The 15247-nt window shown below is 52.8% G+C and overlaps 1 protein-coding gene across 2 annotated transcripts; it reads right to left on the reverse strand.

Moving 5' to 3' along the window:
- Window positions 1-278: 278 nt before the first annotated feature.
- On the reverse strand, window positions 279-15080 carry Cdr2l (cerebellar degeneration related protein 2 like). 2 transcript variants are annotated; one of them, XM_085696025.2, is made up of 5 exons: window positions 14580-15080; window positions 6171-6283; window positions 5738-5886; window positions 3941-4105; window positions 279-2756 (listed from the first exon to the last, which is right to left on the reverse strand). In XM_085696025.2, exons 1-5 carry the CDS (start codon window positions 14656-14658, stop codon window positions 1862-1864), a joined length of 1401 nt encoding a protein of 466 aa, XP_085552151.1. In that variant the 5' UTR covers window positions 14659-15080; the 3' UTR covers window positions 279-1861. The 2 variants fall into 2 exon arrangements, with proteins under 2 accessions (XP_085552151.1, XP_085552152.1); XM_085696026.2 differs by having other exon boundaries at window positions 279-2753; window positions 14580-15079.
- Between the last annotated feature and the right edge of the window lie 167 nt (window positions 15081-15247).

Genomic DNA, 15247 nt, shown 5'->3' on the forward strand with positions numbered 1-15247 from the left:
ATCACCTTACCTTTCTCTGGGGCCAGGGGGAATCTCCCCAAGCCAGAATATAAACTCTAAGGCAATACAGACTCTCGTGTTTTGTTCATGAGCATGCTTGGCATAGCTAGCTCTGCAGACACAGACTTTGTCAAGGGTTCGGGGAGCGGAGTGACTTCAAAGAAATACAGAACTTGGGGGGTGGGTGGAGCTCAGATCCACCCCTCATTTGTAGTGGTGCACGGGAGGAGCCAAGCATGTGAGAAGCAGAGATGAAACTGTGGCTCCAGGGCCATTGCTGCTTTTAGAATACTGGTGCATTTTTTATTAAAGAAGAGAATAAAGCATTTGCAAATATATCTCTCTCACGTATACTTCAAAGGTGACGCTGGTCGTCTGCTACAGGACTGGAGAAGTGAACAGGCCCGAACTCCTCCTCTACCCTAGATGACAGAGACACACAGAGGGCCTGGAGGTGCCCAGCCCCAAGGGACAGAAGGATCCAGATGACAGCTGGCATCACAGTACCACCTGGAGCAAGGTAGCGTCTCCAGGAATGTCGGACATGCTTGGTAAGAAAGAGGTAAGGCATGGCGGTTCCCACTGGGTTCCCAGCACAGAGGCCAGAGGCACTGCCTCCCACTGGATTGTATGGCTCCTTTGATTTTGAGAAGGGTGGCAGAAGGAACCAGAAGCCCTGAAGGGGTGCTGAGGGCAAGCTGGGGACCTGGGCATCTCTTAGACGAAGCTGGACTTTCTGAAGTTTTAGATTAAAATATTGAACCCTCGACCCAGGGTGGACCTCAAAAGTCCCCCATAAAGGTGGGAGGTAAAAAGCAGACATTCTGTAGGAACGTGGCAAAGGAGGAATTTCTTTCTCAACTTAAATATACTCAACATGGAGTAAGGATCTTACAGTCCCTGGTGAAGGATGGGGCGGACGCTGGGACCTGAACTGGTGATGCTCGCACAGGACATTCTGGAGGCTGCAGATGTGAACTGTCCCAGGGCTGGCCTGAGGAAGGGAGGAGAGAATGAGACATCATGGTCCCTGAGATGGGGGCAGGTGCAGAGAAGGGAAGGGAAACAGAAGTGGCAGGACTCCCACCATCCCTGCCCCCGGAGGGCTTTACACCCAGAAGGTATTTCCAGGGATGGAACTCTGAGAGGAAACGGACACTACCCAGGTATGGCTGCTGAGGGGGCTCCCTCTTCCTGTAATCAGATTGGCTGTGGCGAGCTGAAGGTCTTTGCCAGGGCTGGAGGGGGTACACTCGGGCCTGGCTAATGCTTCCTGTTCTACAGTGTGGGAGCTAGCGATTTGGGCCCTGCTCAGAACTCCGGGAGTGGTACAGCTATGGGGATGACAGTCATGGCTGGCAAAAAGCAGTGACTGGTCGAGGAGAGCCCAGACACCAGCCATGGCTGGCTCTGAGATCCCCTTTCAAGTGTTTCCAGTTGTGGCGAGGCTCAAGAAGACCTCGCATTGCAAATCTCTCAGGAAAACAACTTTGAAGGGGTTGGGGTTGGGGTGGGGGGATCAGCTAAGCAAGAGAGGCCTGCAGAAGACTGGCCACAATCAGAGGGGGAAGCTGGGGTCCGAAGCCCCCAGGGTCAGTGGGGAAGGGTGTTTGGCTTTTAAACTGAGCTGTGCCTTCAAGCTGAAGCAAAGTGGTCTAGGGAGGCAGTACGGGTGAACCAAGCCACCAGCAGGAAATATGCTGTGTCCCCAGATCAGAGAGGCCCCCCTGCTCATTTGCCAGCCACCTGTCAGGATACATTACTGCGAAAAGGGCTCTCTTACTTGCCAAGAGGCTGCCACCCAGGCACGAGGGGCCCCCTTGGCAGGGAGGCAGGGGGAGGCTGCAGGCCTAGAGAGGGGTCACTTGCTGCTGGGCGTCTTTACTTTGGTGGCGTTGATGTCTGCCTTGGTCTTCTGGATCCTGGCAAAGATCTCTTTGAAGAGTGCCTTGTACTCGGGCTGGCTCTGCTCCAGCCGCTTATCCACGGCCTCCACGTGCTGGCTTAGGCTTTTCTCACCCACCTTGCCCTCTCCCAGGCCCTCCTCGCCCCCCAGTAGGTCCCTCCATGAGCTGTCCCTGGAGATGGGCCGCGAGGTCTGCACCCCCGTGTGCCGCACCCCGGCACCATGCTGACGGCATTTGCTCAGCAGCTCCTCGTATTTCTCCAGCAGCGCGTGGTATTGCTCATCCACCTCCCTCAGGATAGACATACCGCGCCTGCGCACACTATTGGCATGCAGCGTGAGGTTGCCAGCATGGCGGCTGGCTGGGTCTTTGGCCACGATGGCATTGAGTGCTGTGTCACTGCAGCTTTTGCGTACTGCGTGGCTGGGGGAGGCTGCAGGCGAGGCGACACCATCCTGGGCGTTGGAATCATCTCCGATGCCCGGCTGGGGGTCATCAGCTTCAGGGGCCTGAGTGAGGGGCGCCAGCAAAGCCTCCGCCAGGTGCTCATCCCGGGCCAGTAGGTAGGTCTTGGCCTGCTTCATCTGCTGCAGCTCCAGCAGCTCGGCCTCCAGCTCCTGCACGCGCAGGCGGCAGCCCTCCATCTCACACAGCTGTCGCTCCAGCTCCGTGTACTCCTGGAGCACCACCGTGTACTCGCGCTCTGCCCGCTCCTTGCGTTGTCGCTCCTGGCTCACCTGGGAACGCAGCACCCCCACCAAGGTCTGCAGTCGTTCGTTCTCCTGCTCCAGGGGCCGAGGGCCCAGCTCCAGCGAGGAACTGTGCAGGCGGAAGGCATCCTCACACCTGCTGGGGGCCAGGCAGAGGTAGTTAGTCATGGCCACGCCCTGGACCAAAGTGTCAGGCATTGGGTTCTCTTGTCCACCTATCTAACTCTTCCTTCTGTCCCTCTGAGTCACCATCCACCCCTCTAACTTTCTCTCCCGGCTGTGTCTGGGAATGCTGACCTATATGGATTCCTCCAGAATTCTTCAGCAAAGGAAGACACAAGGGAAGGTTAAAGGTGGGAACCAAGAAGATCTCCAAGTTGCGGGTTGGTGCTGGCCAGCCAGACCTCTCCATACCTTCTCGATCCTGTATTCTCTTTCGCTAGACTCCGATGTCTAGGGATGGTAGTGGCCCTGTTCTGTTGCAACTCTGGGCCTAGTTTCAACACACACTTCTTATGCTTTAACTTTTTTTTTTCAAGGCAGGGTTTCTCTGTGCGATAGCCCTGGCTGTCCTGGAACGCACTCTGTAGACCAGGCTGGCCTCGAACTCACAAAGATCTGCCTGCCTCTGCCTCCCAAGTGCTGGGATTAAAGGTGTGCGCCACCACCACCCCAGTTTTGTTTTGTTTTTTTTTTTTCAAATGGATCTTATACAGCCCAGTTTGACCTGAGGATGGTTGTTACCTCTTGAAGCTCCTGTCTCCACCTTGTGAATGTTGGGATTACAAGTGTCCTCCACCACTCCGTTAGGAGGTGTGGGGACCAAACTCAGGGGCTTGTGAATGTTAGCTACACAGTCTTCCAAATGAGCCCCATCTCCAGCCTTACCTTGATCTTCTTCATTAACCTTTCTCCTAGGCTAGGGATCAAACCCAGGGTAACACACATTCTAGGCGAGTACCTGGTGACATCCCCAATCCTGTATTCTTATAAGTAGTTGTTGAATTAAGATTTAATGGGAACTAAAAGGTACAATGCTTAACTCGTCCTTGGTTAGAAGCCTGGCTGTGCCGAGTACTAAACACACGACCTTGGATGAGCCAGGTAACCACCAAGCTTAGATTTTTCTCATCTGACTTGTAGACAAAATGGATGTGAGGATTGTTAGGTTAGCATAGTGACACCCATGGCTGTCCTTAGCAAGCAAGCATCCTGATGGCTTGGACCGGACCCAGTCCTCCTCCCCAGCTACTGTCCACCACGTGCCTTCATTCCTCAGCTGGAACTCTCGGAAGGCTAAGACACACGGGGGCCCTTGCCTACCGGGGGCTCGTGCACAGCTCCTTCAGGCAGGGGAAGGTATGGATGGTTCTTCTGCGCTCCCTCTTTTCCCGGCGAACCCGAAGCTGCTCCAGGCCTCGCAGCTGCTCCACCTGGGCTTGCAGTTCCTCAACCTGGGACTGCAGGCGCTCAATGGTCTCGGTCAACCTGGGATAGGATGAAGGCAACCAGGAGAGACATCTTTTTGTTGTTCATTTCAAAGATTGTTAGGGCTGGAGAGAGGGCTCCGTCATTAAAAGTTGGCTCACAACCAAAATGTGAAGATTGATTTTGAGGGGTGTGTGTGCGCACGTACATGTGTGCAGGTGCCTGAGGAGGCCACAAGAGGGTGTTGGATCCCCGGAACTGGGACAGGGTGGCTGTGAGCCACTCACTGTGAGGCTGGGAAGCAAACCCTGGTTCTGGAGTAGCAAACACTCTCAACTCTTGGCCATCTCTCAGACTCCACCCTGGGGAAGTCCTAAGGAGACAGGGACACCTCCTCACTGCCGTTTGTAGATGGAAGACATGGAGTTAAGGACAGACAGACAATCTTGAGCATGCTGTCTGCGGTTAGAGTCTGAGAACTCTCTGCCATATCCAAGGACCTGCCCTTCTATACATCGCAGGAGAGCCAATCACTCCTCCTCAGCCACCTTTAGTCCCTCTGCATCTGTACACATGTGTGCATGTTCATGTGTGTGGGGGGGTACACGTGGAGGCTGGAGGATGACAAGCTAGCCACCTTGTCTTTTGAGACAGGCTCCCACTAGAACCCAGGGATTGTTGATTCAGCTAGGGTGGGACCCAGCCATCACCGGCTCCCCAGTTTGAGATTACGGATGCATGCTATTGTGTCTTACATTTGAACAGGTGCCAGGACTTGAACTCAGGTGCTCATGCCTGTGTGACCAGGACATTTCTCCAGCTCCACTTCCGGTTCCTGCATTTTCCTCCCCGCCCCGCCCTGTCACTACCACCATACACTGCAGTGACATTTACGTCTCTGCCTTCCTTCCCATCTGCAAGATCCCAGAGGGAAGGTCAGAGTCACTGAATCTTTAGTGCCTCAAACTGAGCCTGGTGTATAATTGGTAAATAACCACAGGTGGGAGGTTATCTTCTGGAATATGGGTGACTTTTCATCCATCGCTTGTGAGGGGCTGGAGAGATGGCGCAGTGGTTAAAAGCACTTGTTGCTCTTGCAGAGGACCCGGGTTTAGTTCCCACCACCTGCACACATTGTGGCTCATGACCATCTGCAGCTCTAGCTCCAGAGGATCCCGTACCTTCTCCTGGCCTCAGCAAGCATGGCCCACACACGATGCATAGACACACATGCAGCAAAACACCTACCCACACAGAATAAAAATAAATCATAAAAAGAAAGGACGGGCTGAGCAGTGGTGGCACACACGTTGAATCCCAGCACTCAGGAGGCAGAGGCGGGCTGATCTCTGAGTTCAAGGGTAGTCTGCTCTACAGAGTGAGCTCCAGGACACAGAGAAATCCTGTTTTGGTAAAATACCAAAAGAAGAAGATGAAGAAGAAGAAGGAGGAGGAGGAGGAAGAGAAGGAGGAGGAAGAGGAGGAGGAGAGGAAGAAGGAGGAAGAGCTATAGCTGTTTGCAGGATGAATGTCTAAGCACACACTGCACACAGAGCACACACAGCTGTAGGATGGCATTGCTACCAGCCCAGGCTCTTCAGCATTGTCTTCTAAGAATGTGTGAGTACCCCTGCCAGCCCATGTGCCCATGTGTTCAGTCCTGGGCCTGTCCCTCACCATCCCAGCCCTCACCCGTGGATCTTCTGCTGGGCAGCCTTACTCTCCAGCACCAGCCTCTGGTTGGTCAGCTCCAGGTCTCTAGCTGTCAAGTCCAGCTGCTCGTACACTTTGGCATGCTGTTCATTCACCAGCCGCAGCGTGTCCAGCTGCTTGGTCAAGTACTAGGGGAGGAGGTAAGGGTGGAACAAACCATTACAATGAGGTAGGGAAAAAGATTTCTGCCTGGCCCCCCTACCACCGCCAGACCGATCGACTTTGAGATTCGTGCTCAATGGAGCAGGGATGAAGACCACGGTGCAGTAGGCTGCCTGGGATTGGTGAGCAGGTGGTGGATTACGAAAGGAAAGCTGGGAGGCCTTTGGCGAGGTGCACAAAGGCACACACAGGCCATGGCCAAAGGCTCTCTAGAGATGGGAGGAGCGGTGTGGAGCCCGGGATCCCTCACCTCGATCTCCTGCACTTGCTCCTCGTTGGTGGAGTACATTTGTTGCAGGGACTCCTCCAGCTCCTTGTTCCTCTCCAGCAGAGTCTTCCCCAACTCCGCGGCCAAGTGCAAGTCTGGGGGAAAGGAAGTGGGGGCAAACAGAACAGGGTGAGGACAGCAGAGAGCCCTCGTTAATGCGTTAATGTCCTGGCATTGATCTGTGGCTGGGCTCTTGGTGACTCAGCGTCACCAGCACACAGGCTATTCTCAGGAGCCCTAGTGTAGCTAGAGATGGAAACCAGGGGCTGAGCGTCTGGGTCTGGGCTGTTGTCACTTTTATCTCTTCTTGTCCGTCGTTTGTACAGGATCTTACCGTGAAGCCCAGGCTAGCCTGGGGCACATAACCCTTCTGCCACGGCTTCCTGAATACTGGGATTGAGGATATGTGCTACCAACTAGCTTGGTATTTCTTTCTGCTTGATGTGAAAAAACAAATGAGTACAGAAAGGTGAAAAGCCAACAACAACAAAAAAAAATTAGTTGAGCTGTGTGTGGTGGGGCACACATTTAATTCTAGCACACAGGAGTCAGAAGCAGGTGGGCTTCCGTGAGTCTAAGACCAACCAGCAAAAGCAAAAACAAAAACAAAACAAAGCAAAAAACAGTGAGGTTCTGGAGAGGCCACTCTGTACTCAAGAGCTCTCTGTTATTTTTGCAGAGAACCTGAGTTTTGTTCCCAGCAAGTAATCACGATTGTCTGTAACTCTAGCCTCGGGGGATGGAACAATCCTCGTCAAGCTTTTGTGGGCACCTGCGCGCGCGTGCGTGCGTACACACACACACACACACACACACACACACACACACACCTAAAATAAAATACTGGACCAGTGAGATAGCTCAGTGGATAAAGGCAACTGCTGCTGAACCTGAATTCAATCCCCAGGACCTTCTGTAGGGTAAAAGGGACATCTGGGGCAGGAAACCAACCAGTCACTGAGTACCCTGACTCTGAACCCAGAGTCAGAGAAAGAAACACACCCTGGATTTGAGACCTGGACCAGGGAGAGGAACATCTTCACCCCTGAATCCAGGGGTGCCCTGGCTCTGAAACTAGTGTCAAAGAAACACACTTTGTCCCTAGAATTTGAGCCAATGAAAGAAATACACCCTGGTCCTAAAATTAGAGTCAAAAAGCTAAAAAGGACCAGAGAAAGAAACACAGTTTGGCCATGAAGTCAAAGTCACCTCTGCCCCATACCAGCTAAACTGACCAATCCCTGAGCAGGGAAAAATTAACCAATCCTCCTTTCTCCCTGGTAAAACTCTGCCTCTAAGAAGCTCTATATAAGCCTTTCCACCCTTCAGTTGAGAGCTGCCATTAGGTGGCAGAGGCAGCCACTCTCTTGAGCTCCTCCTTCCCGAATGAAATCTCTTTCTCAAAAGAATCTTGGGTGATGACCTTCATTTGCGGGTGCAGAGAAGAACCTGGCTGGGACAGCCCTTAGGGGACGGAGCTGAAATACCTGACAGGGGCCCTCAGCAAGGCTGCAGGATAGAAGAACCTTGCTAGGACACTCCTTAAGCAGGTTGAGCAAGACCCCTGGAGGAAAAGTAATAACTTTTCGATGGAGCCAGAGGAGATTGCTACATTTCTGCAGGGGGCTTCTCCTAGCAGAGTGTTAGCAGAAGAAACTTCTTGGGCCCGAGAAGAAGCAGATAGCTCTGCTAGGATGCTCCCGTAAGGGAACAGAGCAGAACTCAGCTGTAACTAGTGCTCTCCAGGAGAGGAGCAGGATCCCTATATCCTGTGGCGAGACCATCCCCCACCACACCTTTGTCTAGATAGTCCTTACTGTTGGGTGTTTAGAGCATCTTTGAGTATTTTCTCTATTAAAAGGGAAACTATGAGCCAAGTGTGTTGTGGGATATTTGTACACTGTGTAAAGATATATTGCTGTGATTGGTTTAATAAAGAGCTGAATGGCCACTAGCTAGGCAGGAGGTATAGGTGGGACTTCCAGGCAGAGAGAGGAAATAGAAGGAGACAATCTAGGTGCACAGGAGACACCAGAAGATGGAGTGTGGGGGAGAAGGGGGAGGAAGCAGGACCAGCAGTATGGTGATGAGGTGACAGACCTCATGGAAGAGTGTACACCAAAAAATATGGGTTAATTTAAGTTATAAGAACTAGTTAGGAATAAGGCTGAGCTTTTATAATTAATAATAAGTCTCCATGTCGTTATTACTACTACACAGGTGTGGTGTGCATGCCTAGACCCAGGACCTAGGAAACTGAGGCAGGAGGATCAGGAGTTTGAGGCCAGTCTAAGTTACATGAGAGTCTGTCTCAAAAATAAATAAATAAGTAAGTAAATAAATAAATAAATAAATAAATAAATAAATAAATGGACTGGGGATATAGCTCAGGTGGCAGAGTGCTTGCCTGGCATGCACGAAGCCCCAGATTTAGTCCCCAGGACCACACAAATTGAGTGCAAAGTGCACACTCGTAAACCAACACTGAGGAGGTACAGGCAGAGGGATCAGGAGTTCAAGGTCATCCTTTGATGATGTAAGGTTTGTTCAAGGCCAGTCTGATTTCCAGAGACCCTGCTTTAAAAAAAGAAAAGAAAAGAAACAACAACAACAACAACAAAAGCTTGAAGCTATGCCATAGGCCCAAGGCCCCAACTCCTCAGGAGGCTGAGGCAAGAGGACCACAAGTTTAAGGCCAGTTTGGGCAGCTCAGACACTGTCTCCATGGTGGCGCACACCTTTGATCCCGCCACTCAGGAGGCAGAGGCATGTGGATCTCTGAGTTCGAGGTTAGTCTGGTCTACAGAGCTAGTTCCAGGACAACCAGGGTAGTTACACAGCGAAAACCCTGTCTCGAAAAACCAATAAATAAATGAATAAAAAAAATGTAAAAGGAGGGTAAGCATTTGGGCTTGGTAGCTCATATCTGTAATCCCAGCACTTGGGAGGTTGAGGCAGGAGGACTGCATCAAGTTCCATGCCAGTCAGGACTAAAGGGTGAAACCTTGTCTTAAAAACTTAACACCCCTGCTGGGCGGTGGTGGTGCATGCCTTTAATCCCAGCACTTGGGAGGCAGAGGCAGGTGGATCTCTGTGAGTGAGTTCCAGGACAGGCTCCAAAGCTACACAGAGAAACCCCATCTCGAAAAACCAAAGCCAAACAAACAAACAAACAAACAGCCCCAAAATTTAACACCTCAGTGTTGGAGAGATAGCTTAGTGGTTAAGAGCACTGGACCTGAGTTCAGGTCCCAGCACCCACATGGCAGCTCTCAACTGCTGGCAACACAGGTCCCAAGGGATCCAATGTCCTCTTCTTGCTTCTTTGGGCACTAGGCACTCACATAGTACACATACACACATGTGAGCAAAACAATCATACATGAAAGTTTGTAATCTTTGTTAACAATCACTAACAAACAGTAAAAGGAGGCTGGGGAGGGAGTTCACTGCTAGAAGCAGTAGAGGGGCTGCCTGTGTGAGGATCTGGGTCCCGTGTCCAGTACTGCAAAATAAGAGTCAAACTAGGATTAACTCCACCGCATTAAAACCTTAGTGCAAATTACTACCTCTTGTGAGAACACATCCCTAGAAACAGAATTAGTGGGGTGAACAGTAGGCCTGTGTAATGCATTTGGCCAGAAGCAGGAAAGCACTGATTATTTATTATTATTATTATTTAACACTAAGAGGCTATTTGTTAGACCGACCTTCATTCTAGGCTGAGGGTGTAAATCTAGACAAAGATTTGTAGAAGCAGCTCTTCCGGGGCCAATAAGACGCAGTGCTATTTTTATACATAATGATAGCTCTGCCTTCCCCTTCTGGTTCTCCTGGCGAGCTTTAGATAGATGGTTGTTTTGGCTACACCCTCTGCAGTGCAGCAGACAGGCCCAGGTGGAGTCTTCCTCTTGGACCCTTATGGAACAGGGACATTGGATGGGTAGAGAGTAGAGCGTCCTGCGGTTTCAGCTAAGCCTAGGACAGAACTGGTGTTTCCTTATGAAAGCCAGAGTGGCCCGATCAGCCACGGGACCTAGACAAAAGGCCAAGTCTTAGGAACAATATTGCTCCCACAATGAGGGTAAAGTTTTCTTCTTTCTTTTGCTTTGTTTGAGACAGGGTTTTTCTATAGCTTTGGAGCTTGTCTTCAGACTCACTTGGTAGACTGGAATGTCCTTGAACTCACAGAGATCCACCTGTCTCTGCACCTCCAGTGCTGGGATTAAAGGCTTGTGCCACCACTGTCCAGCTCTTCTTTCTTTCTTATCTTGTAGCTCAAACTTCTGATGTAGCTGGCCTTGACCTCCCATCCTTTGCCTCGACCTCCTAAGTGCTGGGATTGTTGGGATGTGCCACAATGTCTGGTTTTATGTGGAGATGGGTAGCCAAACCCAGAGCTTCCTGCATGCTAGGCAAGCATTCTACCAACGGAGCTGCATTCCAGCAACTTTCGTTGTTGTTGTTTTGAGGTGGGCTCTCACGTAGTCAGGTTTTCCCTGGTATGAGGCCATGGATGACTTTGAACTCCCGATCCCATCGCCTCTGTCTCCCGAGTGGTAGGATATAGACAAGTTCAGATCAGGGGCCTGGTTTTGAAATAGCCAGAATGGGGCCTCTAGAGCTACATTAATTGGAGAGGGCTTTGTGTCCTGACGTCACTGGGGAAGCAGACCACAGCAGCTCCCCTCTAGCTAGGCTGTGATGACACTATCTGGAACAAACGCAGCTTCCCCGATGGGAACAAAATTGAATTGTGTAAATCAGATACAAACCCCATAGCCTGGAGCAAGTAACTTGCCTAATGAAGATACCAAAATGTCTAGTCACCTAATATAAACCTAAGGTATTTGAGGACACTTGCTGTTTGAGTTTATATACATTGGGCCAGAGTCTGGAGTTGTCTACAAAATTTGAAGCCTAATGTTCCCATTGTTGGATGACAATCTTGTGATATATCATGTGCTTGGGGATAACGGGAGGTGGGGAGGTGATTGGTTATGGGAGAACCTCACCATCTTCTTAGGCTGTAACAGGATGGCAGTTTTCAGTTCATCCCCTTCCCAAATGTTTCAGGCCTTGGAACTGTTAGGTGGCTTAGGAAGTGACCATTGCTATACCATCTACATGGGCAGCCTGGGAGTAGGCCCTGCAGCTTAACCAGAATTCAAGGCCAGAGGAATGAGGAAAGGCCAAGGGCAATTTCAATATCATGCTCCTCCTTCCAGGCGAGCTGGGCTGTGTGTGCAACTCCTTGTTGTTTGTAGGCTGGGGTCGGGATGGGGGCTATACCATACAATGAAGGGAGAGATGCTGAAGACTGCCTGCAAAGACAGCGAATGTGACTTGGTCGCCCTAGTGGTTCAGGGATGATGAAGGAAGACAGAAAGGAAGCTGCCTGGGGAGGAGGGGGGAATCTCAGACCGACTCAGGGAAACTGAATCACCTTGCAAGCTAAGCTGGTCAGAGCTGCCTGAAGGGATGATGGAAGGGATCTGGAAGCTGCAGAGCCAGGGGCCTGGAGGAGGCAGCTTCCTGAAGGGCAGTGGCAGTTCTGGACGCAGGGGAGGGTGGCCTGGGAACTTGGAAGCCAGCTAAGCAGGATGCAGACACAAGACAAGAAAGAGCTTGCTACGGCTGGATTAATAGGCAACTCTGAACCAAGCCAGGAAGGTACTGAGTCTGGGATGCCACCTCCCCTGCCTGGCCCTAGGGGCTTTCTGGGGCTTCCTTCAGGGAAACCTTAGTGGTTACATGGAAGGCAATGCCCCAGAGGAAACAAGAGACCCAGAAATCCCACCGCCCCTCTGGCTAAGCATCAGGACGGAGCATGGCAGACTCTTCACAGAGAGGTAGGAAATAGGCCAAGGTGGACAAAGGTAAAGATGACTGAGGTGGAAGACACTAGAAGGTGGAGCTGGGGGGTCCTGCCCCACAGGCACGAGAGTCAGGAACTCAGGAAGACCTTCGGGGGAACCAGGGTGGAGAAAAGCCATCATTTTCCTTGCCACGTCAGAGCATCCCCTGGGGTGGAGAACTCAAAGCTAGGCAGGAAGGGGAGTCAGCTCAGAAAGTCTGTGACTCAGCAGCCATTCGACAGCCTGGACAGAGGTGGTCGCAGGTGGAGGAGGGGGCGGACAACAAAAGAGCCAGGGCTTGCTTAATAATTAATTCATGACTTTTTTTCTATTTTTACAGGTGCTCATGGCAACCGGTAGAGGGAACAGAGCAAATCTAAGACCTCACCTGTCCTGACCACCTCCTGCCTCTGGGGCAAAGGCACACCAAAGTCAAATACCATCTCTAGGGACAATCTCTTTGGGAAGGGAAGTTGGGGTTTGGTCCAGGGTAGGGGGGAAAACAGGCAGGAAGGCTACCTCATGGGTGGGTGGGATAATCACTCCACGGGCTACCCAGCAGATGGGAAGGAAAGACTTTGGGGATCAAGCACAGAGAAGGGGACACAGACATGGGTCCTCTGATGTGACTGTTTTTTGGCAGACACTCCTCCCCATCACTCAGCTCTCTTAGGCTGGCACGCAGATCTGAGTGGCCAGCACTTCCTTTGTCCCCTACTTGCCCTCCCCTTCCTTCCTCCACCCTCAGCTCACATCTCTCCTTGCTGAGGGGCCAGGCTGTCACACAGCTGTCACTTTGATCCTCCTCCTTGTCTCCTCGCTGGAATGCAGGATCAGGACAGGGATTTGGTCCCTAGACCCAGCACAGACCCCTGGCAGGAAGGCCCACTTTCCACATAGAGTGTGCTTCATTCCTGGGTGTCCCCCTGGTTCCTGGGCTCTGCCTATGACTGGAGCTGCAGGCCAGCCCAGCAGGACCAAGAAGAGAGCGATACAGAGCTCTCCAGCCCCGCTGGAATGGCAATTCCTATCCCTCCCCAGAAGCCACACCATCTCCCGCCCCTACTCTCTGGCTCCTTCCTCCCACATCTGGGCTGGGCATGGTGCCAAGCCTTCATTAGGGGTGCAGGAACTAAATGAGATTGCCACAGTATTAGCATCTGCCTCCCCTAGAGGCTATCTTCCACAGAACTCTGCTTTTCATCTTTCCTTCTGAGCTAGCCTCTCCCAGGAAGTCATCCCATAATCACTGACACTCAGAACATACAAGTGGGCCTCCCCCACCAGCCCTTGTCTACCTGGAGGTCCGGGGCTATGACCCTTCCAAGGTCCCAGGATGAGGTCTGAAACTCAAATGAGGCCAACAGATGTTTCCAGAGAGGAAAAGTTTTAGGGGTAGTGGCCAGGATAGAGAAGGTGCCACATAAGCATGGGGCAGTTCATAGCACAGGGATGTCTAACCCATCTTCCTCCATCCTACACAGGTCTCCCAAGAGTCTGATTCACTGGCAAGAACAGAGACAGCTCCTGGTCTGCAGGTGAAGCCTGGCAGCATGGGGAAGTGGGTCAGGAAACAAAGGCTCCAGGATGGGAGTGAATGCTTCCCATCCTGGCAAAACCAGAGCTCAGGGACCCTGAGGATGGAGACCAGGCCTCCACAGCACAATGTCTGCCAGCCTTGGGTTTGAATAACTCAGAGCTTGCAGGTGACTGTGGGGAGGTCACTTTTCCCTCGATATGGTTCCTCACTCCCTCAAGGTATCCAAGAACAGCCACCTTGGCAAAGTGGGTGGAGCAGACTCCACTCCAGCAGGCTTTGGCTTTGATCCTGACCCTTTCAGGCCTCCTCCTCTTGTCCAAGTGATACCTCTCTTCCCAGTGATGTCACTTTAGCAGCTTCTAAACCCCTTTCAGACATCCTCCCTCTTTCCTGGGGCTGTCACTCGGCAGAACAAGGACCCCTCCACATCCCGAGCCACTTGGGTGGAAGCCTAGTGCAGCGAAGGACAAGGGGATACTTTTCTCGGGAAGGCTGGTTGGAGACTCCACATAAGGCTTCTTCAGTGGTGCTGCCCGCACCACTCTCTAGGCTGAGTAGAGGAGAGCCAGGTGGGGAAACTTTCTGTAGGTCTTAGAGCTCAGAAATACTGGCTGGGACAGGTGCTGCTGATCTGGGGAGATGACATCTCAACACAGAGTACTCCCAGCCAAAGTACCAGGAATCCCCTGCGGCCACCTAGTTCCTGGGCCCCCTAACAAAACCCTACCAGGGACATCCGAGTAGTTGCTGCTTCTAAGATGAGAAGGGTGATGGATGCCCCGTCAGCTACACACTTTTGCAGGTCTCGGGTCTATCGCGTCCGAATCGTCCAGGGCAGCGCCCCTCTCGGTCCACGTCCCTATTCTCAAGACTCACAATCTGTTTGGCGCACCAGGTCCAGCCCAGCCCTTTTCTAGGTGATAACCGCCCAACAATGGAGTAGCGGCCAGGGGTCTCGGGGGCACACGCCACTTCCCTTCCCACCGTGCTCACCCTGCTCCAGGTCCTGATGATCGTACCAGGACTCCTCCTCCTCTGCGGAGTAGTCCTCCATCCCCGCCGCTCTCCGCATGGCCCCGCGGGTGGCGGTGGGCGGGCGCTGCGGCAGCTCAGGGCCTGGGCTCGCAGCCCGGGACAATGCGGCGGAGGCAGTCCGGGCTTCCCACGTCGCGGGCTCGGGCTGCAGCGCCCCTTCGCCCACCTCGCGCGGCCGCCATCCGCTACCGGCCGTGCGCACAGCGGGGCCTCTCGCTCCCGCGCGCCCTGGGTCCCGTCGAGCTGGGGACGCCGGGTGGCGGCGGCACAAAGGGCGGAGGGGTGGGGACTGCAAAGCGGGACGACGGCTGGGACGACTCGGGACCGCCTGCAGGGCTGCGGCGTCAGGAGAGTGTGGGTGCCACGGCGGATACTCCCTGCCCGCCTCGGGCCCGCACACCACCCGGCCCGCGCCGCGACACCCGGAGCCGCCGTTGCATCTCCGCCCAGCCCCGCTTGCTGCTTCCCAGGCCGCCAGCTCTACAGGGTGGGGTTTGCCGCCGGAGGCCAATCATAAGGCATATGCAAATAGGGGGCGGGGCCTCGAGTGAGGCCCTTCCCGGTGTCCTGGTCTGGGAATTGCTGGATCAACCCTCTGTCCTTTTTCTCCACGTCCGACTTTTTTT

This window comes from Myodes glareolus, chromosome 9, assembly GCF_982192425.1.
Source record: "Myodes glareolus chromosome 9, mMyoGla1.1, whole genome shotgun sequence".
Lineage (NCBI taxonomy): Eukaryota > Metazoa > Chordata > Mammalia > Rodentia > Cricetidae > Myodes > Myodes glareolus.

What these genes read in the sequence shown, in the direction of transcription:
- Cdr2l (XM_085696025.2), bottom strand. Translation starts at nt 14,658, where the DNA reads ATGCGGAGAGCGGCGGGGATGGAGGACTACTCCGCAGAGGAGGAGGAG. An exon ending in TCATCAGGACCTGGAGCAGG is followed by an intron (nt 6,284 to 14,579) that starts GTGAGCACGGTG and finishes CCTTTCCCCCAG; the next exon opens with ACTTGCACTTGGCCGCGGAG. An exon ending in GCCCAGCAGAAGATCCACGG is followed by an intron (nt 4,106 to 5,737) that starts GTGAGGGCTGGG and finishes ATCCTATCCCAG; the next exon opens with GTTGACCGAGACCATTGAGC.